Source organism: Cyanistes caeruleus, chromosome 12, assembly GCF_971803275.1.
Source record: "Cyanistes caeruleus chromosome 12, bCyaCae1.hap1.1, whole genome shotgun sequence".
Taxonomy (NCBI): domain Eukaryota; kingdom Metazoa; phylum Chordata; class Aves; order Passeriformes; family Paridae; genus Cyanistes; species Cyanistes caeruleus.
In genome coordinates, this window is record NC_141712.1 from 6,054,422 (window position 1) to 6,080,140 (window position 25,719).

The 25,719-nt window shown below is 39.4% G+C and overlaps 2 protein-coding genes across 4 annotated transcripts in view; one reads left to right on the forward strand and one right to left on the reverse strand.

Annotated features, from left to right (window-relative positions):
- The window catches only part of VAT1L (vesicle amine transport 1 like), a 55,601-nt gene that overhangs the window by 15,777 nt on the left and 14,105 nt on the right, over positions 1 to 25,719 (forward strand). Inside the window, exons 4-7 of the mRNA XM_086848138.1 lie at positions 5,249 to 5,391; positions 7,544 to 7,647; positions 8,448 to 8,503; positions 10,219 to 10,413. Of these exons, the coding sequence (XP_086704264.1) occupies positions 5,249 to 5,391; positions 7,544 to 7,647; positions 8,448 to 8,503; positions 10,219 to 10,413 (498 nt within the window). The remainder of the gene's footprint in view (positions 1 to 5,248; positions 5,392 to 7,543; positions 7,648 to 8,447; positions 8,504 to 10,218; positions 10,414 to 25,719) is intronic.
- Positions 19,197 to 25,719, reverse strand: part of TDRD12 (tudor domain containing 12) — a 70,628-nt gene continuing 64,105 nt past the window's right edge. For all 3 annotated transcript variants that reach the window (XR_015275529.1, XR_015275523.1, XR_015275527.1), the window contains one exon: positions 19,197 to 19,388. The gene's annotated coding sequence lies outside the window, so the exon portion shown is untranslated. The remainder of the gene's footprint in view (positions 19,389 to 25,719) is intronic.

A 25,719-nucleotide genomic window follows, 5' to 3' on the forward strand; every position in this document is an offset into this window, starting at 1 on the left:
GAATGTGAATAATCAGAATTGACTGTTCTCTTGTGCTGCTGCTGGCCAGCACACTGTGCCAGGACATTAATCCAGCCCACTCTGCTGACACCTTCACTCGTACCAGGGCTGCACTTGCTATTTTCATATTAGCAGTTCATAGCTGTTCTGCATTTGGTGAAGTGCTTTCCTCTTGTTTCATCTCCAGCAGCCAAAGAAGGGGATAAATCAGCTCCCACCCTGTGTGAGCAAGTGTAGGCTGCTGTAAGTACCCAGGTGCAGAAGGCAGGCAGGGGCAGTGGAGGCTGAGCTGCTGGTAAATGTTTCTGAAGCTCTGGATTTGCTCCCTCAGCAGCACCAGAGAGTCCTGGTGCCACGGCCTAGCCCGTTTCCAGACACTGCCTCACAGCATAATCTGTTCATCAAGCACAAAAGCCCAGCCAGCCATGCACAGAAAGCAATTTCCCTGACCAAAACGAGCTGCAGCCTTTGAAGCTCGCTCTTTCTGCCCCTCACAGCCCTGCGCTCCCGGAGGACACGTCCTGTCCCCAGGTCACCTGCAGGGCCAGGTCACAGGCTGTGCTCGGCTCTCCCCTGCCTCCTCTGCCTTCCCAGGTGGAGTTTGTTCCCCCTGGATGAGTTTTGCTGGGGTAGCTGCACTGAGCTGCAGAGGATTTGTGCCAGATGGAGATTCAGCCCTGAGTTTCTGATGCGGCTCAGCTGCACTCTTTTGCAAAGGGCTAAGATAAACACACCCTGCTAATTGTTGCAGAAAATGTTTTGAGGGTGAGAGAGGTCATTACCTCAGGGTCACTTTCCCTCCATTCCAAAACTCATTTGTGATGCACTGAGTGTAGCAGGTGCTCCTTATGCTTGTCCAGTAATCACATTTTAGTTTGTCCACTCTGCAATGTTCACCCAGTGTTTGGTTTCCAATTTCCTTTGCTGTAATTGGGGAAAATTACACCTTCAGCAGATTAAATGTGTATCAGACTTCATCCAACTCCAGAGAAGAGTTTTCCTGATGCCATGAGGTGAGTAGATGATTCCCCTTGCAGTTTTCTTACTGTGCTTGAGTACTTCACAGCACCTGCAGGTATGGTTATGTGGAATCAAAGCATTTGGGAATTTGGATTCTTCTCACGTTCAGTTCCAGACAAGTTTCTTGTACAAGATTAAGTCTGAATGCTATTTTTAAAAACACTGTAGCACCTTTGGGCTGCAGCAATATATCATAGAAATGGTAATTCTTTACTGATGCAGTTTTGCAGGCTACATGGTTTGTTCTCTCCTGCTATCAGGCTGCCCTCAGTTTACATAATAGCAAAAAAAGGTGCTTTCTTGAAAGGATTGTGCCCAATACCTGCTGCAATTCAGTGTGCAGCTGGCATGTCAGGCTGGTGGCATTAGGTCAGACCCTTTTGGAGAGCCACTTATTGAACACCTTATTTATATTTCATCCAACATTAAGTTTGTGTTAACAAGCTAATTAGATTAGTAAGTTTCAGTCTATTCATGCTTTCTATATTGACTTTTAAATATCAATGTCTTTTTTTCTTTGAAATTGTTGAAATGCACTGAACAGTCTATTTCATTGTTACTTCCTAGAAAACTACTTTTCTGTTCTTTTAGGTGATTATCTCAGTATGAGAAGTTTCCAATGCTGCAGGCTTAGACTTGGGTTTTAAACAATGGAATGCGAAGAAATCTTTTTCTTTTTTTTTTTCTGGATCTAAAACTACTGTAAGGATATCATTTATATTAATTTCTGTAATAATCATATGTGTAGATTAAGTTCAACACACTGGTTTTATGAATTGACAGGATATCTTGAAAAGGAATCCATCAAGCAGACTGTGGAGCTGGAGAGACACATCTAGCATTAGCAGACATCCTTCATTCCACAAGCTATTAATTTCTAGAATCTAAGCTATTCAATCCAACCTATTAATTTCACTAAGGTTTCACCACAGGATGTTCTGCCTCAGTGGAAGTGTTCAAAAATGTGTGGATGTGGTATTTGAGGATGACTTAGTGATAAAACATGGTGATAGTGCTGAGCTGGTGGCTGGACTTGATGGTCTTAGAGGTCTTTTCCATCCAGAATGACTCTGTGATTCTGTGATAAGTAGTATATAAAATATATGAATATATTAAAGAAGATTAATTCCATTTTAAGGGGATACTCTATAATCGTGTCTATCCCTTCAGTGAATTGCCTGATTTATTTTCTATTCCCAAAGACTCCTAAATTCCATTAAAGGTAACATTAATTGTCCAAGTGATAATTATTTTTTACCATTAAAACTTATTAGTTTTCCTAGGTTCAGAAAGCAACAATCTGGTCAGTACTTCCATGCAGAAATTGGCATTGTATATGAAAATATTAGACATGTGAAGAGTATTTTTCAACCCATGCTTGTGTAATTCAGCACCCTCTTGGAAGGTTTTGGAGTTCATACACTATTTCTGCTAACATGGTTCTTGCTTCCAAAGCCAGTGAGGCTGGTAGCAGAGTTGATGTGGTTTTTCCTGGGCAGGGAGGGGACAGAAAACCCTCGTTTACCACTGAGCCGTGGTCAGGATCCAAGCCCCAGGGCTGGTGTAGCTGCAGTGGGAACGTGCAGGACCACAGGAGCCAGCACAGACACTTCAGCTGCCCTGGGATGAGGATGCTCCTCCTTGAGCTGCAAACCCTTTGTGGATGCTTCATTTGTGAACCATGGATATTCTGAATACTGGTCTCAGTATTTGCAATTAAAATGTGTATCTTGTTAAACAGTGGCGACTAATCCAGAGGCAGCTACATGATTCAAGGGATTAGAAAGGAGATTTCAGAGTGACTTGCATAGCCACAGTGCTGTTTTGGAGCTTAGCTGAATTCCACAGAAATTAGGGAAATGGTTGAGTTCATAGGTTGAGTTCAGTTCTCCTGTTTTGATGGGGAAAGCATGAAAAGTCCAGTATCAACCTTTATTCCTAGATTTCTGATACAGCTACTAAAAATACTTTGCACAGAGCCAAGTAAGAGTCAGCTTCAAATTAAGATTTCAGAAAACTGTAGAAGAGTGTTTTTGAAGCGATTGTTGAATTCAGAACACTTCATCCAATTATAAAAGTACTGGTCATATGAGTCAGTTTTAGGCTTCAAATATCTCCAGAAAGCTGGAAGGTATTCCCAGCTGATCTGGGATCTTAGATAAGCTTTATCTCTGGGGGGAGGGAGAAGTGTACTAACAAGTTTGAGTCAGGAGGAAAATAGGTTATTCACATCTTGATGTTTTTGTGCATTTCTCCTATTCATCTGACTGTCAGTTTGTTAAATGTTAATCGTCTTCTGCAGGATAAAAATCAACATGCTTTCTTCTTGAATATTTGACCTTTTAAACATTCAGTGGTTTTGATTCAGGATATATTCATTAGCTCTCATCTTCCCCAGTTAGATTGAAAATGCAGAAAACTAATTAGAGAATAGATCAATAATGTCAGAATTTCATTCAACTACCATGCATTATAAAATACTGATTTATCTGAAATCACTGTGGGTGTTGGGCTGCGAGACACAGAAAGTGAGAAAAGAGGATTGCATGTGAAAATTACTAAGAAAAGAACAGGTACAAAATCCCCAATTTTTTTTTCTTGTAGTTTTATATTACAGTGTTAATAATGAGATGGTAAGTAATAAAGAAATGAAATATGAGAATAGTGCAACGTTTTCTGTTCCCTGAAAACATTGCATCTTGTAAGATGACGCCCCTCAGGAATGGATTTTCCTATGATCTTTGAGAGGTTAGGGATTCCAACCCAGGAAAACGATGGATAATTTTAAAAAGAAGAGGTCATTTTTAATTTGGAGTTGGATTTTCCATGCCAGGAGTAAGAATCAGTACCTGTGAGCTTCTCTGAGCTGTGGACAAGCTGTTCAGTTTGCTGTGGTGTTCCATCCCTCATCTGCAAAGTAGGAATGAGAATGATCCCTTCTCCTGCTCTCTTTTCTGTGTCTGTCTAAAGGATCTCCTAAGCTGTGCCTTGCTGTGCAGATATTTACTGACTAACACAGTAGGAAGCCAGTCTGAAATCCCTGGGTGCCACCATATGTAAATAATAACCTTACCCTCTCTGGTGCTCTTCAGCTTGGAGTTACATTCAACAGAATACATGAGGATGCCAAGACCTCCAGGGTATGCAGGGTTAGTTAATTATCCTGCTCTAAATAAAACCCAAGTGCTAATTACTGGGGTGTACAACTAATAATCAGGATTTCTGGTTGGAGTGAACAGAAATGTGTTTATCCCTGGGTGATTTTACTAGTCATGCATACAGTTTACAAATGACAATCTTTAGGCTGTAGCTGTAAGTAAGAGTCTGCTGAATTCCATCTGACAGCTTTTTTAGAATGAGAGTGACTTTTTGTTTTTAACTTCTGGGTATATCCATGTAACTGGCTCCAGTGGAAAAATGTGGTTGCAAGAAGAGGTAGGCTGCCAAAAGTCTGTTTTCCCTTTGTTGGTGTGTTAAAACAAAACCTAGGGTGATAGAAAGGTGAACTGTTGGGCTGGTTTTTGAAATCTAGATGGCTCAGCTGTTAAACAGTGCTTCCCTTCTCTCAGCCTCTTGGAATTAGAGGTTAAAATTCAATTAAGGCCTTCTGGGGCCCAAAACTGGAAACTCTTAAGTACTGACATCTGCTTGCACAAATTCTTCAATGCCCCAAATCCTACCTAAAGGCTGGCATAGCATCTGATGGACCCCACTGAGTTCCTGCTCAGACCAGGAGGAAGAATGATTTTCCTGGGCATGCTCTAGGCTGTTTTATCCCCTTTGCTGTTGATCAGTTTTGAGCCTGGGGCCCTGCCTAAGCAGACCTCTCTTAGTGTGACTAGTTTAACTCCAAATTAAAAATCTTCCCACATTTTGAATAATCAGTAATAACTATTGTTATCAATAAGAGGTAAAGCAGATTTTCTTTATTATGCAGCATTTGTTACAGTAACCTGCTGTCTCCCACTGAAACCATGAGGAGACATGATCCCTTAGGAATGGCAGACTGGACCTGCTGTATTAGGACTGCTTTGTCTTCAGAATATCCTTGTGATTTAGGTGTGTTTTTTCCCTGTGTCTGAACTGCATTTCAGTGGAAATAAACTAGTTTGGGAAGTGCTTGCACACGTTTGGTCTCGGGTTTTGCTGTGTCATGAGTGAATTGGCAGCTGCAAACTCTGTCAGCCAATTTCCATGTGAGTGAACTAACATCATCATGTGTTCACAGGGTCAAGCTGTTGCTCAGCTCTGTTCAACCATTCCCAATGTTACTGTTTTTGGAACAGCTTCATCTTTCAAACATGAAGCAATCAAAAACTCGGTAACTCACCTGTTTGACAGGAATGCAGACTATGTTCAAGAAGTAAAAAGGTAATCTTGTGTTTTCCTGAGTCAGGTCTGTATAGTATCTGGCAAAACACTATGAAAGGCACCAGGCTGATTGTATTTGTGGGAAGATACTACATTTGTAAGTTTGGGAGCTGTAGTTTATTCCAGTTATTCCATCTGTCCACTAGGGACAGGATAGCAAGCATCTCCCTATGTCTTGATAAGCAACATAAGATTTTTCAATCCATGTTCCTATTTGGACATCTGTTGTGAGCAAAGTAAATTAAGTAAAAGAACCTAAAGGTCTTAACAGAAGGATGTACTTTGCCTTCATTTGCATATGTACTTGCTCACTGTAATTCACTAAATAAGATATTTTCAGTGGATTTGTAAGGTATCCAGGTTTTGGAGTTCTCTGGTGTGCTTTTATCTGCCTGGGTTTTTATCCTCTGCCAGGGATTGATATCAGAGCACATCATGTCTGCTTCAATTTCAGGTCCTTAGATTTTGTTTGTTTGCATTCAGATTAAAATCATCCTGTTGCCTTTTGAAGTCATCATGTGTGTTTCTGTTTATGTGCTTCCAAACACTCTTGTTTTTCAGTTTGTCTGAACTGTTGATCCTGGTGTTGGTGCAGGTGGCAGAACTTCTTTCTGGGCTGTTAGCAGTGCAGGCTGGTATTGGGTGGGTACAAGAGATAAAAAAACATGGGTGTAACAACCTAGTTTGTGCTTCTTTCCTGGCACAGTGGTATTTAATATCAACCCAATGAATAGTTCTGATTGCAAGACAGAAATGGCACCCTTCTGTCTGGAATATGCCAGTACTCTGATTTGTTACTCACATCCTTCCATTTTCACTTTGCATTGAAAAGATTTTTAATAAAAGTACAGCAGTAATTCTGAGAATGCTGTTTTGACAAATTGTCTTTTGGCAGCAGCAGCAGCGAGGGGAATGGTGTAGTTGTTTGGTTGGATGGATATTAGCTGTGTTCTATGTTCTGCTTAAAGTGCTCATTTCTTAAAAGTCTGCAAGCAGAAAGGGATGGGGTTGTGATGGAGAAAGGATAATGGTAGGAACCTGCTTTATTACAGGTCACTGGGGCATTCAGCAGGGAGAAAACTCAAAAAACAAAACCAAAGCAACCACCCATAACTCCAAGCAAATAATTAAAAAAAAAAACCAAAAAAACCCAACAACAAAAAATAAATCCTTAAGAGATGTTCTGAATGTGGAAATGTTCATAGGGGATGAGGAATTGGTTCAATGTGGGAAGCCACCAAAAGCTGTTTCATTATAAAATTTTTATTCCTTTTCAGTGAAGGCTCATCCAGTGGCCTGAATAGAGAGAATTTATTGCCCCAAATGTTGCAGCAGTACCAAGGAGTGAAGTTGCCTGGTTTTGCTGCTGTTTGTAACCAGGGGGTGTCTGAGTATCACCTTGTTTTGTGAGGAAGCAGAAAGATGCGTTACAAGCCATAAATCTTTGCCTCTCCCCTAAATCAGGATATTCAGCATATTTTTTTTCTTCTTCAGCATCATATTGACATTACATTGACAAAGCTGTTGAAAAGTTATAAATATGCAAACCATTTATTGAAACTGTATAAAAGAGCCTGATTGTAACCCTTGTGCTGGACTTCTAGCTCTTGGTGACTTCTCTTTATGCTTAAGTCTTTCCTGATATCTAGTTAATAAAATATCTGAAGAAGACTCTGTAAATAACTTTAACAAATAATTTTGCCTGAAAAGAAATTAGGATAAGAAGATCTGTTTCCTTACAAATTTAGAAAAATAGTATTAGATGTGAATAAGAAAAATATCCTTTTCCTCTATAACATTCACAAAACAAGCATCCTCTGATGTTTGCATTCAGTCAAAAATAAAACTTTATATCTGCTGCCTGTCTTTTGATAATGTTATTTTACTGAAAGCACTGAAAAAAGGGGGAGCAAGATGGTTTCCCCTCTTTAAAGCCTAAGAGTTGTGGGTTGGCTAGCCTGAAAAACTTGCATTATGCCACTGAATGAGTCTGAAGTGTCTTTTGGTGAGGGTAATGTTTTCACATAGTCAAAGTCTCAGCCTTAGAGTCCTTTCTAAAGTACCTGGAAAATGTTAGTATTTTGTTAACAACCCAGCCTGACCAGCCCTGTGTATCTTACTGCAAAGTAAAAGTTTTTCTCTTGCTTTTTAGAATCTCAACAGATGGAGTAGATATTGTTTTGGACTGTCTTTGTGGAGAAAATACTGGGAAAGGCCTCAGTCTTCTCAAACCACTTGGGACTTACATTTTATATGGTGAGTGGGAAGAAGCAGCTACATATTTCAAAACTAAAGCTTTGCAGAGGTTAAAAGCATCCATGCCTCTTCTTCCAGAACTTGTGATTGACATGTTATGCTTTCTCAGTTTCATCATTTCTAGTCAAGAGTTTTAATGAAGCTGGCCATGGATTAAATTATTGATAAATACATGACAATATAAAAAAAAAAAATCTTAAAAAAATATTTTAAAAAGTAAATCCAAAGTTGAAACTGAATATACATTACAGATTGTTAAACATCATTGGGTGATAACAGAAGAAGTGTGGGAGAGAGTCTGGATCTCTCATTCTGGGAATCACTGTGTGGCTAAGAAAACTGTAATATTGTTTTTGTGAGAGGGAAGCTTGAATGACGATTTCAGGAAGAATGCTGTTGGTTTTATTTGAGGTGAATTTGAGGAATCCAACCCAGGCATCTGCTCTCAAGTTTCCACTCCTGTTTGTGGACTGCTCCTCACACGGAGCAGGCACATCTCCCCTGCAGCTCTGCCAGGCTGCCCTGCTGTATTTAGGGGAAGATGCCCATAAAGAACCTGTCCTGTCCCTGGCTTTGGGAGATGTGATGGATTCAGTGTCATCTCAGAATTCCTGTAAGCCTGGAGGGCTTGGTCACCTTGGACTCTTTGTTATTTTTTATTCTCAAAGTAGAAGTATTCCTACTAATCTCTTTTAAAACTGGGCATGTTTTTTTCTTAAGTATGAATCATAGAGATGATTTTACATGTACTAAATGGTCTGCTGCAGCTTGTAATAATAAGTTGTGCTCATCTTTTACAGGTTCATCTAATATGGTTACTGGGGAGACAAAAAGCTTCTTCAGTTTTGCAAAATCAGTGAGTGTCTCTGTGATTATACTCTTTCTTCTAACTGCTGTCTTCTCTATCATTTTCATCTTCACTTTCATTTATCTCTACTGAGTTATTACTTCTGATATTGTGGTTTTGTGCTGTGTTTTCTTCTGGCAGCACAGCTGGACCAGAATTGGATCTGTGTGCTTTTCATATTGCCATTGAAATTGTCTGTGAGACACAAATCTCTTGCACAGCTAAGTTTAGACTGCATTATTTATTTACTTGTAGCAGAATATCACATCCATGGATGTGATTAACTGTACCCTGTAGGTTCTTTGTATCTGAAAACACTGTCAAGGACAATGCAGTGAATTAAGGGAGATATATCTCTTAAATGGGTCCTGTGTCCAGTCATTTCCAGCTTTTCAGGAGTTTGTTTCATACAGAAAAGCATTTTTCCGTTCTCCATGTTCAAGTGACATCAAAGAGATGATGACGTGGCATTTGTTTCCTAATTGATAATGTCAACAAATTAAAAGTTCAAATGTTTAATTATTTTTTGTCTTCAGCTTACTACAGCAACAGAAATCTGTACAGAAATCCTAGAGATCAAAAATAGGACAAATATATCATATTAACTGCCAGCAAGAAATAAGTTAACCAGGAGTGAAAGCAATTCCTTCATACAGGAAAAAACATAGGGAAAAGTCTTTTCTGAACATCTGTCATATGGTCTTTTTGCCAAAGGCTCATTTTCAGCTTCCAGCAACAACCCCTTCCCAGGAGGAACTGGCTTCAAAGTCTCTGTGTAGCTGAAAACAACTCAGAGACTGCAGCAAGGAGCTGTTCTTTGCCTCCTACATTGTCTTAATGGTAGTAGTGGGAGGATCCTTGTTATTGTCACACTTGTGAACTAAAACAAGATCATCTTTGCTATGCAGCCTTTTCACTGTTAATGTAAGAATATCCAGATGCATATAATGTGTATTTGTGTATAATGTGGCAGGTTGGGCCAATGAAATAGATTTCAAGTGGAGTGTTTTTCAGATAGTATTGGTATTTATTGATGGAATAAATATGAATAAATTGAATGAATTAAAAAACATACAAATTTTGTATACAAGTATAACTAGTTTCTTTATGCAATTATTCTGCAAAATTAACTCATCAAAATTGTATGAAAATTCTAATTAAAAATTTACCCATTCAAATGAAATTTGCAGGGAAGTGGCATCTCTCACTCTTGATGATGCTCTTGGGCTAAATGAAATAAAATCCTTTCATTAGATACTACGAGGTATGCTCAAGTGTCATAAACATAATAATGGATGTAAAGTAGCTGGCAGCTGATAGGCAGTGCCTGATTCCCTTGGTTCTGAGAAGAGTCATGGCCAAGAGCTGCCAGTGAACATCTGGGCACTTCAGTGGCAGGCTGGAGACAGCAGGAGAGCAGAAATCTCTTTCCTTGGGAAGGAAATCCAAACTCCTTACTGCCAGACCCTCATATAAAGCCATGTGTTCACCATCCTTCTCACACCCTGACCTCCTCCAGCACAAGTTTGTGTTTTATTTCTGCTTGTCAGTCAGCTGCACACTCTCTCTCCTCATCCTTAAATCACATCCTTACTGTTCCCTGTTGCTTCAGACCTGAAAGATGAGTCATTTATCACATCTGCACAGACAGTTTGCTTGTGAACTTTCCTGTATGTTTCTTGAGAAATGTTTTTCTAACCATGCTGTTGTTTATTGGTTTCCAGTGGTGGCAGGTTGAGAAAGTAAATCCTATCAAGCTGTATGAGGAGAACAAAGTCATTGCTGGATTTTCCCTGTTGAATCTACTTTTCAAACAGAATCGAGGTGGCCTGATCAAGGGTGTGATGGATAAACTCCTAAATCTATATAACAATAAGAAGATCAAGCCTGTGGTTGATTCATTATGGGCTTTGGAAGAGGTAGGAGCAAATTCTCTTTTCTCATTTTGCAATTCCTGAAAAATATGCACTTTTAGAGGTAAAATCATATTTAAACATGTTTTCTAGTTATTAAGTGTTCTGCTTTTTAGTTTGTGCCTAAGTTGTCTCTAGAGCCCCTGCTATTTGGAGAATCCAGTATCCAGAGGTATCCACATACTTCACTACTAAATATATCTTTATTGACAATGCTAATAATAAATGTGTTTTTTTAATCTTAGAGAACTCTTTCTGTTTCCTTGTGCAGAGTGAAATGCAGACAATGGAATTGAAAACAGGTTAGATTTTTTTTCTTGAGAATGCATTTTACTACACAAGCTTTAGTTTCAGTGCCACAGTTGTGCTAGCAAACCTTGGAAGCTTGCAGATTTTCTGGCAGTTATTGGAAATGTGTCAAAGACAAAGAAATCAGAACTCACTTTTAATGTAATTTGCAATTGTGGACTGTGGATTTCTTATGGTTCTTTTTTTAATTCCTCTTAATTGCTCAGCTCTCCTTAAAAACAAACCAACCTGCTCACAGCCTGGGCAGGCTAAACCCCCTGTTCCAAGTGCTGTTTGAGACATTTATATTTAAGATGCTGGTGAAGGAAGAGAAGTGTTTTTGGGGGTGTGAACAGACATTACCATATGAAGGAACAACATGATAATAGAGCACCACCAGATTAATACTCATGGTTTATGTGTTTGTGAAGTGCACTGAGCCTGACACATCACTCAGGATGTGTGGTCTGTGAGAGCTCTGCTGAGTGGGATTGTGTCTGTAGTGCTGGATTTTGCTGTTCAGAGGGTGCTGCAACCAAACCCTGTCTGTGTTTGAGCACAGTAGGTGGTGTCACCATGAGGGAATAGTAACCACCAGGCTCTGTCTATGAGTAGTGCTGTGTTTTATTAAGATTGTGGCTGGCCTGTGAGCTGTTTTTGGAGCCCAACGTGTTCTGTGCTGTTCCTACAAATGCCCCAGTGCATCCCAAAGCGCCACTTCCTCTGGTAGAGGTGCAAAGGGTCCAGCCCTGTGAGCTCCTCTGTAGTGACAACTTCCCCAGGAACCCCCTTCTTTTCCTCTGGAAGGTCTGTCTAAAGCCACAGTGTCACCACAGCCCCCGAGGGACACCTGGGGCTGACACCTGGGGGCACTGGGTGGCTCCTCTTGGCATCCATCTGCTCCAGGAGTGCCAGGTGTTGTGGTAAAGAGCAGCTGCTCAGGCAAGACAAAATCCTCTGCTGCTGCCTGAGGGGAAGAGCCCTTTGCAGAGCAGTATAAAATAGAAGTGGGATCAGATTTATGGTTTTGATTTATGGGGTTTTTTAAAATTTAATTATTAAATAAGCTTATGATGGAGTTTAAAAATTTAAGTGGCATAGGTCTCTAGACAGGCATTCTGCAAGTTCTCTGTTCATGTAAAATATGTACTTCTCATGTACTGGCGAGTAAGGGAAGGATAATTAAAACAGTAACAATAGCTTAAATAATACTTGATTGAGGACATGCCACAACATGAAAAATTACACATGGCAGGCTGATCTCAAGAGTCAGCATGATGGGGATTTGTTGGGAGACTTCTGTTTGATAACATTTCATCTAACATTTGGCAGTAGCATGCACCATCCCCACCAGTAGATTGTGATATGTGTAAATACATCTGTTGTAAAGCACAGTCTAGAAAACTCCAGCTCATTTGTCACACCTGCTGGCTTTCCATGAGCTGTCTGGGAACTGGCAGAGGAAGTGTCTGGCTGTACCTTAAGGGATATGGTAGTGCATGAGTTGTTTATTTGATTCCAAGGTATTACTGAAATGTTACTCATCCAGGGTATTATCATTTTAGTGGTAGATTTTTTGTGAGTATAAAAATAACTTAGGGCTGACTCTCAAGTTAGTGTGATACACAGAGAATGTGTCATAGCTGAGGACTAAATGGAACTAGACTGAAGAAAGTTTGGTGCATATCTGTTCTGTTTTGGTAGGTTTTTACTTTAAATTTTTCAGAGCTTGAACATCTCCCTCTTTCAGAGGTGGACATTTGATTGTTTTTCACTTCCTGTTGGGTAAGCCTGATGATCTCCAAATGTCTACTTTCATTTGACCTCTCCCAGTAGGCTTTATTAGAGACTGAACCAGTCTGTGACCAGCTTTTACCAGGTTTCCTAAGGAAATTTCCTGACCCTAAGAGCATTGAGAATGTGCATTAACTACAGAGTGGCAGAAAGGTGGACTCCCTACATGGCATTTGAAAATGAAAGGTTGATTAGTTGTCTGTGGAGGAATATTACCTTTTCCTGAGTCTCATGGGAGAATTCATGTGTCCTCTGTCTAGCAATTCTACCCTAGAGGTTGTCTTGAATCCAGTCAGAGACATTCAAAATGAAAATATTGTAAGGGAAATTCTCAAAGAAGCCTTCACCATGGGACGCCTTTCCAAATGTTTTATTTTAAATACCTGAATGTATCATCCCATACACAACAGGTTTGATCTCTGTATGAAAGGCATATCCCCAGCACATCCCTTCAGCTCTCTTTATTCACTCTGCATCTGCATTTGTTTGCATGTACTCCTTTGTGCAAATATCGATTCACGAATTAATGCAGACTCTCCAAAGCAACATGGAGGACACCTGGTTTTGTTTCACAGCTGTGTTACACTACAAATGCTGCTCTTTTCAGTCCTGTATCAGTTTCCATCCATGTATCAGAGCAGAAGACAATGAGTTATATCCACACTGGTGTTCCCCTTTTCTGCTCAAGGCTGGCTTCCTTGCATGATGACCCCAAAACTGAGGGCTTTATGTTCCAGTCAATGTAAGAGCTGCCAGTCACAGGCTTTGTGTCAATTTTCATAAGTGTAAAAAAAAAAATACTTCATTATTCTAAAAGCCTGGTGTGGTTCCTTGAACAGCATTTATTTCTTAATACTTTCTGCAGGAGCACACAGTTTGAATTTAAAATAATATACTGATGAGAGAATATTGTAATTGCATTGAGATTTTCCATTTTAAAATGTTTCAAGTGGCAGTAATACAGAATTCAGAGAAATTTATTAGATTCCCGTTTGCCTATTATGCAGTCTGTGTTAATGATGCCTAGTTGATTGTCAAATTATTTAAAAGATAGAACTGCTCAGAAATTATTAGATGGACTTAGTTTGGTACTGTTCCTATTGAACCATGGAGGTTTGCCTGAGTGTCCATGAGATCATTCTAATTAGGATATAAACCCTTCAAGCATCCTCCTTTCTCTGCCTTAGGGCTGCATCCAAAGGCCACAAAGTCTGTGGAAGGATTCCTGGTTCCACTTGTTGTTTTAGGATAAGGATTGCCCTGCCTCTTCAGCGCAGGCTGCTTAAACAAATTTGCCAGCTGACTGAAAAGAGGGACTTAGAAGTGGCTCTGTTTTCCTCAGTGCATCAGGATACTGCAGACACAAGGGAGCTCTGGATCCAGACTCCTTACTGCTGCTGTGGAGCAGAACTATTTGTATTGCTGTTAGCTGCTGGTGTTTGCTTGGGAAGGGTAATTTTAATCTCAAACTTGCATCCATAAATCCTAGTAAAGCCAAGTCTTGTCTCAAGTAGGCAATTAGAACTACTTTATTATGGCAAAGTAAGAAGGATTTAACTAAAAGAGACAGTAACAATATCCACAGATACTTTAAAATTGAAATATAACTTGGGAATTACTCACCATGAGATGAATGAAGTCATACAATAAATTAGCTGCTGGTGAGATATCTTGCTGCTTTGCAACTATTTGTTTATGCATTCAAGTGTTTAAAAGATGAGATGGTTTGTAGATGGCACATGCTTAAAATGCTTCTCTGTAGTAAAAAGCCGATTGTCTGATAGGATTGCATTTCATTACAAATAGCAGAGTTTAAAACAGAATTTGTATTCAGTGAATATTTTTTAAGCTTTTTAGCTGTTTCTTGGTTAGTAACTATTTACCACTCATCTTCATTCTGATTAATATTTACTGTGCATTTATGCATTAGCATTCTCCTGAGGGTCTCTGAGTATTTGGCTTTACACAGCAGTCAATTAGTAAGCAGGATGAAAACTGACAGTGCTCAAAAATATCTACTGGTTGAATAAAAACATGCATTTTTATATTAAAATTCTGTGGTTTTCATCTCTTTATAGCTGCAAAAGAAAATGTGTGTTGATAGTAGAATTGACACAGAAGTTACATGTGCCTTCTTTGGTGATTTACAGCAGTCAAAGTTAGCACTGAGCATGTGTAAAACAAACCTCACAAATTCTTGCACAGGAACTGCCAGTCACAGTCAGAGTCATCAAAATATCTGGGGCACCTTTCCCTTTACCTGAAAGTGCTTCTTTCAGAAGGGACTCTCAGTGGTCAGAAAGTTTTCAGACTTGGGCATTTTGATCTATGTGGCTGATGAGTGAGATTATGGAGAAACGTCCTGACCACAGGTCTGTGTCATGTACCAAAGGATTCATTGCATTCCTCTCTCTCAAATGATTTAAAGCAGTGCCCTGCCACGTAGCAATAATGGTATCAAAGGCTCTGAGTGCCTTAGGGGTCAGTAAGAGGGGTGAGTTACTGAAACCTGTGCAATAGAGTTGTTACTTACCCTTAAAAAGAAAGAGGGTAATGTGATAATGTAGTAAGAACTGCCTGGTACAAAACAGGCTCTGAAAGCCACCATGTGCATTGGTTTGTAGTGATAATGCAATAATGCCTTTAGCAACGCCTCACTTAGTGAACAGTCATGCAAAAACCCCAGCCCAGACCCAGGAGTACACCATGGCACTCAGCTGTGATCAAAATCAGTGGATTCAAGGCACTAAATATTACAGGTCATGATATGACTGTCAGAGAGCTCTAGTGACGGTGCCTTGTGGTCAGTACACTGAATATTTTTAACTGGAAAGAGCCCTGCACCTCAGTTTAGTTTGCAATGAGCACTGCACTGAGTCACTGGGAGTTTTTTGACTGAACAGCTATGAGAGATCTTAATGTAAGGTTTGTATTATTTTTCCTTTGTTTGCTTGTAACACTGGTAGATAATGCAGAGAGCAGATATATGTGTGAGAACAGCAACATATGAGAAAATGTGCCTTTTAAAGGAAATTACTGTATCAAGAGGTCTGGCTGTAAATACAGTTATTATCTAAGTGAGATTTCCTGGTCTTGAAGCCAGAGCTTTTCTCTGGTCATTTGCTAAGGAAACCCAAGGTGTGTTTAAGAACTTGAAGCTAAAGGAATGCAGTGAAACTGATCACATTACAGTGACATTATAGAGTACCTGCTGATACAAAAATTTCCTGTAAAAGGCACATTTTATCATATATTGCTGTTCTCACACTTTGTTCTCTTCATTAGTTATCAGTGTTGTTAGCTTGCAAAGGAAAAGAGTAGGAACCCTGCTTTAGGATTACAGCCTTACTAAGTTCCAGTTCAGAACTGGATGAAGGAAACCTTTCCATAAAGAATTTATTGTGTGTTTTGGCAAAGGCAAAGCAATCACAATATGTTTTTAGTACTTCTCACTGGCTTCAAAGGATTCAAGTACTATAAACCTGTGTTTTTCTACTGAACTCATCCTCTCCTATAAATTACCATCTCAGTGCAGGCTTTTAAATATCAGCAATATCATTATTTGAGAGGCAGGGGCATGGGAAATCTCAAACTCATGATAGCAAAATAATAACAGTGGATCCCCTAAAGGAGAGACTTTAATTTCATCAAAAGCTCTTTATGCATTTCTGTGATCTTGGCTTCAGGGCAAAAAGCCTGTCATGTATCACTATAGTGAGACCTAGAGAAAATTGACCCATTAGTTACTTTTAATGTAGAAAGAGGGCAATCTAATAATACCAGATTGGGCTGGTATCTTGTTAGGAATACTAAATACCATCCCAGGTCTACTTTTTTTTTTTTTATTTTTTAAGTAGTTACAATGTCATAGTAATGTGTGCAGGTTTTTTGTCTTTCCTGCTTGATGAAAACATTCTCCAGCAGAACAAATTATGCCTTTTTTGAAGTCAAGGACTTCTACAGTGTTTATTCTTCAGGGTATGCAAAACAACAGAGTACCAGGATAAAAGTTGGAAGTAGGTTTAAAACCAAAGTAATAACCCACCCTGAAGTACAGAAAAGAATCATTTTTTCATAAGCATAAAACAATTTACTTTGCAGTCATATGGTGTCAAAAGAGGGAACTGCAGCTCATTCTGTGAAACCTCCCACGAGCTTGTCAGTGTGTCTGTGCTGTGATTGCTCCTCCAGCACTACAGAGCAGACTCTGCTTTTGAGTATTCCTTTGACAGAACAACTTCTTTGCAGTTCATGTTCATGAACAGCTTTCCTGATGGATAGGTGTTAACTCTGCAGATATCCTGTCCTCTGATACTGCCTTGGAACTCTCTTTGTTCTTCCTATGTGGGGATTCTGTTCCTCTGACTGTATGAAGTAAAAATGTGCAGTTCAGAGTAAATTTAAATGCTTTATCTGGTCATCACCATTGTTTCCCTGTATACACACAACCTAACACAAGCTTAATGCAAGCTTTGTGCAGATACCAAAGCATAAAAAATGCAAGGAGCTGTGTCTTATTGATGTAACAGGAAATAGGGATGTGGGGAAAGCAGACAGAGAAACAAAACTTGAGTAATTCAGGGCAACTTAATTCTGTGTTCACAAATTATGCACAAAGTATCTTTCAAATGTGGGGGAACCACAGACTCATGAAAAGGTTTGAGCTGAGTGAGACCTTAAAGCCCATCCATCCCACCCCAGCCATGGCAGGGCCAGCTCCCAGTGTCCCAGGTGCTCCAGCCCCAATGTCCAAGCTGGCCTTGGGCACTGCCAGGGATCCAGGGGCAGCCCCAGCTGCTCTGGGCACCCTGTGCCAGGGCCTGCCCACCCTGCCAGGGAACAATTCCTGCCCAAGATCCCATCCAGCCCTGCCCTCTGCCACTGGCAGCCATTCCCTGCCTCCTGGCCCTGCAGCCCTTGTCCCCAGTTCCTCTGCAGCTCTCCTGGAGCCCCTTTAGGCTCTGCAAGGGGCTCTGAGCTCTCCCTGGATCTTCCTCTTCTCCAGGCTAAAGGGAAAGCTATTCCACCTGAATTTTACCTCACTATCATTAAATATCATGAACACAAGTTCTAAAGTAATGAAAACTGGGCCATGAATAAAGTTATCTTTAATTAAGGCTTGGCAAAGATTTTTTTTTTTTCCCAAGATGCGTATCTGAAATTAATATTAATTAAAACTCCAAATAATTTTGGTGCTGTATGCTTAGATGAATGAAACATATCTTAAAAGTACTGGAGATTAATAAGGTACTGTAATTTTCTTTTCCCTCTAAAACATTTTGTATACCTGACTGTGGGATCTTTGCTGCTCTTGGGTGAATTATTAAGTTCCTACCAAGAGCCTATAAAATTTCATTTGCTTTTCTTATGCATTTAACATTGTTTAACAGGACTTCACGTTGCTTCATAATTCATTCTACCCTTCCTAGCACTGTCAGGAAGTGATGGCATAACCCAGTAGTCTTTTTATATTCACACACTGCTGATGGCAATGGTTATGATTTTATTAAAAGCCTGGGATAGAAACAAGGCAAGACTTTGATAGAGGCATGGTGGCTCTGTAATAAGGCCTCAGATACATCACATTAACCACCATTTGTGATTACCACAAAATCTGATTGGGTAAATGAGCTGTTTTAGGAAACTCAGACTTTGCTTGTTAAGTAGGTAAGCAGAAGTCAATTTTTTCAATTGCTACATATTATTCATAAACACTGTATGCAATTCAAGCTACATGAAGGGAATTTAATTAGACAAGTAATTTATTTCAGCTTTGTGCTTTCTAGTATTTTTTTTACAGCCTCTGAAATTTATCTTGTTTTATCTAGCCTGCCACTTAAATACCTGTATTTAAACCATCTAGAGTTTTCAGAATGTTCCTTTATGCCCAGTGAGAATATCTGTGCTATAATACCCACTTAGCAGATGAATAACAAGAGAGATAGTGGGTGTCATTACCTGCCTGGTGCCGTGCAGCACAGCAGTGGAAAGATCATGGATTAACCTGAAAATCTCTAATTGCCAATTCTGGCCTCTCACAGCCATAGCCCTGAGCTGTGTTTCAGCATCTCCAGGAGCCTTTTGTGCCTGACAGAGCAATGGGGGCTCGGATGTCACCGAGGTGTGAGTTCTACCAAGGCTCAGTGAGCTCTTTCCTCCCAAGGGAATGGGGTTTTCTTGTTTAGGAATGAAGTGGCAAACACGGAAATGTATTTTGGCGTTATTTCTGATGAGCATTGATTCTGTGTTCAGATGTTGCTGTTGCAAAGGTTAGAAGCTGCCCAGCCTGAGACTAAACTTCTTCATTAACATAAATACAGCCTGCAGCTACAGCGCTTTCCTGATCTACTTAGTAAGCACTCTGCTAAGAATTAATTAGTTATGGAGATGCACAGGCAGAAAATGCTTGGTAGAAGGCATGAGATGCTGGAGGTTGAGAGTGCAGTGGTGAGTCACGGTCCTGTTTCTGGGGCAGGCCAGGCTGTCACTTCTGATTGCCTTTGTGTGCCATAACAGCTTCTGGAACTGCAGGGAAAGGGGAATAAAAAGTGCATTTGGTTCCTGATGGATAGTGCAAGGGCAGGGGGAATTAGGCAGGAAAATAATATAGGAAGCATTGATGGATTCCTCTGAAGAAAAAGTGTGCACTATTAAAGATAAACTGGTCACATGCTTGCAGTTAATTAAATTAGCAACAGGAGGCTATATGGGGAGAGCTGCTTTGCCATTTATTAGAAAAATAAGGACAAAGCTGTTATATTGAGCAAGCTGCTGATTAATTACTGTGAAGAAGCAGTATTACAGGAGTAGTCTGCCTTATGAAATGTGTTAGCTGGCTTCTAAGTAATAAATTGGCACGCATTCCTTATGTATTGAGCTGATCTGATGATGCTGCTCCCCTGCAAGGAAATAAACAGAGACCTGGTTAGGGAAAGCTTTACTGTGGGCATCAGGACACCAACATGTGTGCACAGCCCCAGAAGATAGAGTGTATTTCTTTTGTCTTTTATTTTGTATATTTGGCTCTAACACAGTTGTTTTACACTTCTTTTTTGCTGTCTGTGTCGTGAAATACAAGCACTTCTCAAGAGACAGGAAAACAGGGTGTCATGGGATCATTTCCCTATTCAAAAACAATTTCTACACTCTTCCTGAAGTACCAGAGAATAAAAGCTACTTGTTTTTATACCCTTGATCGAAGCATGCTTCAGTCCATTCCTTTTTATTTCTACCTGGTAATGCAAGGTAGAAATCTTCTTCCAGTCTTGCACGTGGATGAAATATATGCCAATTCATTATTGCATCCACCAGCAGAAACAGTTTTAAATTGATTCCAAGAGAAAGTTTAGTGTGTCTCCTGTTGCACAGAGTTGGTAGTACCACTAATTGGCAAGGAATTCTTAAGGGTTGGAACAATGAGTGTTTTCTGTCACTTAGAAATAATTACTGGATGCTGTGAGTGAGACTCACTAACAAATAGCAGAGGGAAAATGTTAGAAACCAAGTTTTCAAAGCCATATTTAGATGCTGTTTCACTCTTGTGCTGGGCTCTGTTAATGGGTGTAGTTTCAGCCACAGAGCCTGTGAACACAACCTTGGATTTCCCTCGGTCAAAAAAATTCCACTCACACTTCTTAGTTAATTAGTTGGGTGTTTTGGGAAGAAAGCTCTTGATCAGTGAAGTTAGGCTGGCAGGGACTGCTAAAGTGAGAAATTCAGCTTTTCTCTCAGGATAGCACAAACCAGAAATCTGAGCTTTGTGTTAACAATTCCTCCTGATTGTTTACATTCTCTGAAATACTTATTTTGGTCTGCATTCAAATTAAAGAAAGACCTATTTTCACAGATGCTAAGGATTAAAAAAAAATAAATATAGAGAGATAGAAATGATGAAGTCTACTTGGTAATGTTGAGAGAGTTGAGAGGTGTCATCATTATATGTCTGGCACAACAGTGGATACAAATAATTTGGATTCCTCCTGCCTTTTAAATATTTCTGTTTTCAGACTGATGCTTTTGGATGAGATTTTGGCCTCCTGATTTGGAAAAAAAAATGAAAGTAGGATAATTATTTTGTTTGTTTTTCTGGCTGTAATCTATGAGTCTGTTACTTCATTAATCAATGAATGCCTGGAAATCCACTTAAGAAGTCACTGAAAAGAATCAAAAGGGGAGTGGGAGATAAGAATAATGACAATATCTCTATATATAATTTAAATTTGATGGGTCCATTTTGTCTAACTGATTCTGCATTGGCAGCATCATCTCTGAGGCCATTTCTGTTGAGTACCATGAAGCAGAAAGGTGAACAGAGCAGGAGGAAAAGGGCTGTTTTCCTACACTGCTGCATTACTGTCCTGGGAAACATCAGTAGGTGCTGTGCCTTTTTCTGCTGTAAATTCTAGCTCATATTTTTCTGCTTTGGGGAATTTTGGGTGCTTGGCCTGTAAAGAGAGAATATTGGCATAAGCTTTTAGCTACAGTAGGAGGATGTTTAGCTGTTAATAGATACTGAACTCTGGTACAGTAAATTAAATTAAATGGGCCTTTTTGGTTTTAGAAATGTCTTTCTAAGGTGAGCATTCTAGCTTGTCTTCTGGGATCTGCTTATGGCTGTATCTGTGTAACAATGGCCAGAGAAAAAGTAAATTATGAGTTCCACCAGCAAACCCAGTTTTGTCTCTCAGCAGCTGATCATGTTGATGACTAGTTTTGGCACACTGGTAGAAATTTCGGAAATCTCTTGAGCAGTAGCGCAAAATTATTCTCCAGGCTTGTTTTAATTTATTTTTCCTTTGGTACTGGGGGTCTGATTAGATTACTAAATTGCCTTTATTGCAAAGAAAATATAGGTTTTGTGATGTATTTCACACAACTTTGCTAAGATCCAAAAACAGGCATCAAAAATCAAAACTACCAAAATAAGAGTTCATTTTGGTGCATAACAATTGTTAATCAAGATAATTGTTCTCACCTAATGAAAATGGCTCATATATTCTTTTAAATCATTTTAAACACAGACGAGTTTTAAAAGCAAAATTACTCTGGGGCATAAAGATATCTCTTAGCATAATAAAATCTAAATTTAATGTGATAATTGAGAGTTCTGTGTGGTATTGCAGTTTAGTAATAATATTATTGCACATTACAGATAATGATTTAAATTTACAGCAAGGCACCAAAGCAGATACATGGTCCATACTGAAAGACTCCTAAATATATATTAACCAGTTATATTAAATATATATTAATCAGTTGGGAATGATTGAACACAAACGTATTTTTTAGGGAAAAACACTTTGTTACAAGCACTGACTTTGAGAAAACAATACTAAAAGGAAGCAATGAAATTTAAGAGATTCAAAAGAGCACTGATTTTCCAGATTGTACAGAAACTGGTAATTTGAGTATCAAAGCTCAGGCTTTGAAGGTGGTGTTACACCTATGAAAATATTAGACCATACCTGTAGGAAATGGAGCCTCACTCATCACAGGCAGCTCCAAATCTTTGTTTAAGTGAATTCAGTTTAGAATAAAGGCAGTGTAAAAGTGAATTCCTGACCACCACCAAATATCCACAACCTTGAGAAGAACCTGAGGGCTTTTTCTATTATATGCTGTGATTATGTCCTGGATAAAATATCTTAAAAGATCCTAAACTTTCCTGAGCAAGAAGGGCATAACCTTTTGAGTTCTTTAGCAGAAGTATCTTTCCCTTCAATCTAAAGGGAGCACCCAGCATAATTCTCAGAGTTAAAGCTGCCTTGGCCTCCAGCTAGCAAACTGTGACACCTGCTGAGGTTCTTGCCTATTTCCCTGCATTGTTGTGGCTCATGCACAAGCCCTTGGGGGTTGGAATACATCTACACATGCAAATTGAATAGAATTGATTAGAATTAGAATAGAATAGAGTGGATTAGATTAGATTAGGATAGGAGCTGCCTGGGCTGCAGCAGGGATGTTCTGTCACTTGTGCTTCAGCTCTGTGCTACCAATTATTGCAGTCTGAGCTGGGTCAATAGAAGGGAATGCTGGGCTGAATCAGTGCTCACACACCAGCATTAAACTTGTTGTAAACTAAATCAATTTTATAACAATCTCACTGGTACAATGCTAACAGGAAGGTCTTTAATGTAGACTTAGAATGAGACATTTTTTAACACTGCCAGGAGAAATATTAAGTAATAAAGCAAATAGGACTGCAATATATATTGTAAAACTGTCAACCAGCAAACAAGATAAATTCAAATACCTTTCATCTTGCCTGGATGAATTATTTCAATCTTTCTGTAAAGTGATGCAGCTCAAACTGAGGATAACCATGAATCATACTCTCTATCATCACAACTGCATTACAGTTTAGTATAACAGAAGGGTTTGGTTTTTTTAGTTTTAATGAAGCTACAGAGTGGCACCAAATGGTAAGATCTAACTTGGAGAGATTCTTGAATGATCAAAAGATACTGTGGTAACTTAAAAAGAATTAGGTTTGCAATCCTCATGGCACTACTTTCTGAAACAAAAAAAAAATTACACAAGGAAATCAAAAGAGAAGTATTTTCCTATTTGCATCATTAGGGACCTTTGGTATTTACCTTGATGAGTTTCAAGAATTTACATAATTAGTTTACTAGTTGATTGGGGATGGATTTCACTGAAGATAATCCATTGTTACAAAATAACATGGAGATATTTTTCAAAGTCACAACATTAATGTGTTCTGCTAATCCTATCCCAGTAGGTGGATTTTTACATGAAGCTTCTCAGACTTTAGAAATTAGAGTGTCAAGACTTTTTACTGATTACCATCTGGAAGCCTGAATGTTTACTGTATTTTGTAATCACTAAGTTTAGTTCCCATGGTTTTGGAATAGTGACCTGGAATAAAACACAATTTCTGCTCCTTAGTAGTAATAAAGGAAGACTTAGGATTTTTTGGAATAAGTAGATCAGTAATACAGTATTTTCTAAGTCTTTTATAAATTATTTTAATATCCCATATTGTGAAATAAGTAGTTTAAAATAGATCTTAATGACAAGTCTGAGGAATATGTAATAGAAAGTCTTTGGGAGAAAAATACTTGACTCATTTGAATCATTTAGAAAGTAAGATGAAAGGTTACAGGGGCAGAAGCCATGTTAGTCACAGGTTTTGTGTCTGACTTCCAAAAAACTTCACCTGCCATTTGGGAATGGTGCAAGACAAGGACAGGTTTTCATGGGTCACATAGAAGAAAGTAAGGGAAGTTTAAGGGAAAAAAAGGGAAACTACTCTCATGCAGGTTGTGGTGCTTGAAGTGTGGCTTCAAAAGTGTTGGTGAGAAATGCCAAAAAAAAATGGTTGGTGCTGGTAAGAGACTGAAAAACCTCTGATAGACTATAGAAATTAGGTTTTTGTGAAGATCCAGTTACTGGTTCTGGTGAATCAAAGAACTGGAACAAGCCTGACACAAATCAGCTGGAACTTACACAAACCATCAGCATGGAGTGCTGGTAAAATAATAGGAGATATAAAAGGACATTCCTTGTGGAAAGTTTTCTGTAGTTTTGCATCTTCCTAAAAGAAAGCAAATCTTCTCTAGTGAGGTACCCACAACTCCTCCATAGGGTACCCACGCTCCTCTATATAAAATAAACTCCTTTGTTGTGAATAGACAGAAATTTGAGTAAAGAGATGCTGATGAAAGCTTGGGAGGCAGCAAGAAGGTAATCACCTGTGGAGTTTTGGTTTTGTTGTACCTAGAAGGGGCTTGGAAGGGCTTTTGGTCTAAACATAAAACTAAAAAGAAGTACCTTTTTTTACACCATAGTAGCAAGGAATTTATTGTACAAATTATCTTGTGCTTACAGACACAAGCCCTAAGGGCATGTGTAGATCTGCACCACAGGAGTTCAGAACCTCCGGGTTTCATCCTCACCACTGTGCAGCTTCTGAGAGGACAAGGACTGCTGGTTTGAGAGACAGAATAAAAGAAGTAGCACATGGAATAGGCACTCTGAGTTCTGTGGCATTTCTTACATTATTTGACCCCCGAACACTGAAAGTTGTAGTAGCCTGAGCACTAAAGCTGTGGTTAGAAGGGCCCCCTGACCTGTGCTGGCACACAGCAATATTGCTGTGGAGCTCCAGAAAGGCTGGATGATGTTTCACTTGTGTGGAGAGGGGTCTGATGGATTCCCACAGGGAAGTAACCTCACAGGATTGCTGCTGCAAGGCTGTTCAGAGATTAGCTGCCCTTCCACAGAGCAGGCACTGTCATTCAAAAGCCAGCAACAGCACCACAAAAAGCAGAGATCTTGGGATTAGGTGTGCATGTTCTGAGGGTGGAGGAGCAGGAGGGTTTAATGACACTCATAACTACTGGAGCTGAGGTCAAGAGAACAAATAAGATCATCTTGTGGGTTGGCGTGGTTTTTCTCCAGATGATTTTTGAAGAGATCACAGGGCAACACTGCTGAGGGAAGAGTTTAAAAACTGATAGCATGGAGCTTTTGATAGTCAATAACAGTATGTCTTTTTTTTTTGTTTTTTTTTTCTTAACTGCATAGTGATGAATGTAATAAAGTTTATTTCCTGCCATAATTTGTTATAACAGATTGTGATGGAATACAGGAATACAGCAAACTGAGCATCATATAGTAATTCAGTTTAGGCAGCAGACTGCTGTACCCTAAGAGAGAGTACAGAGGGTCTCTTTTCCCTGTGGCTGCCAAAATTCATTTGCAGCTAAAGGAATTTTCCTCCCCATGAGAGCTGCTGCTGCAGACCAGCAGCTCTGGGTCCCCCATCTTCAGGGGTGTCTGGAGCATCCCTGTGTACACACCTGCCTGCAATTTACTACAAGATGCATTCATGCTCAGAAAGGTACCATGAAGAGAACCAGTTCTGAGCTATTCTGCTTGTGGCTTTGATGTGCTCAAAACCATTTTCATAGCATTGGGACCATGTTTTTGTAATTTCTACCATTAATTTCAAAGGTTCAGACAGTCCCTGGGAGCCAGTGGCTCAGAGGAATAGAGTAGGAGTTCTGGCTTTGTTGCTGCTCTGAAAGAAATACCCTTAAGCTTCATTCTGATTCACAGGATTTGTCTTCTCTGCTCAAATGGGTTCCAGGGATTTCATCACCAATTTCTGCCCCACAGAAACAGCCCTTGACTCTGAAAGGAATAAGGTTATCATTTTCTATAGTAATGCAGGAAAAAAATCACTTTCTTCAAGCTTATCTTAAT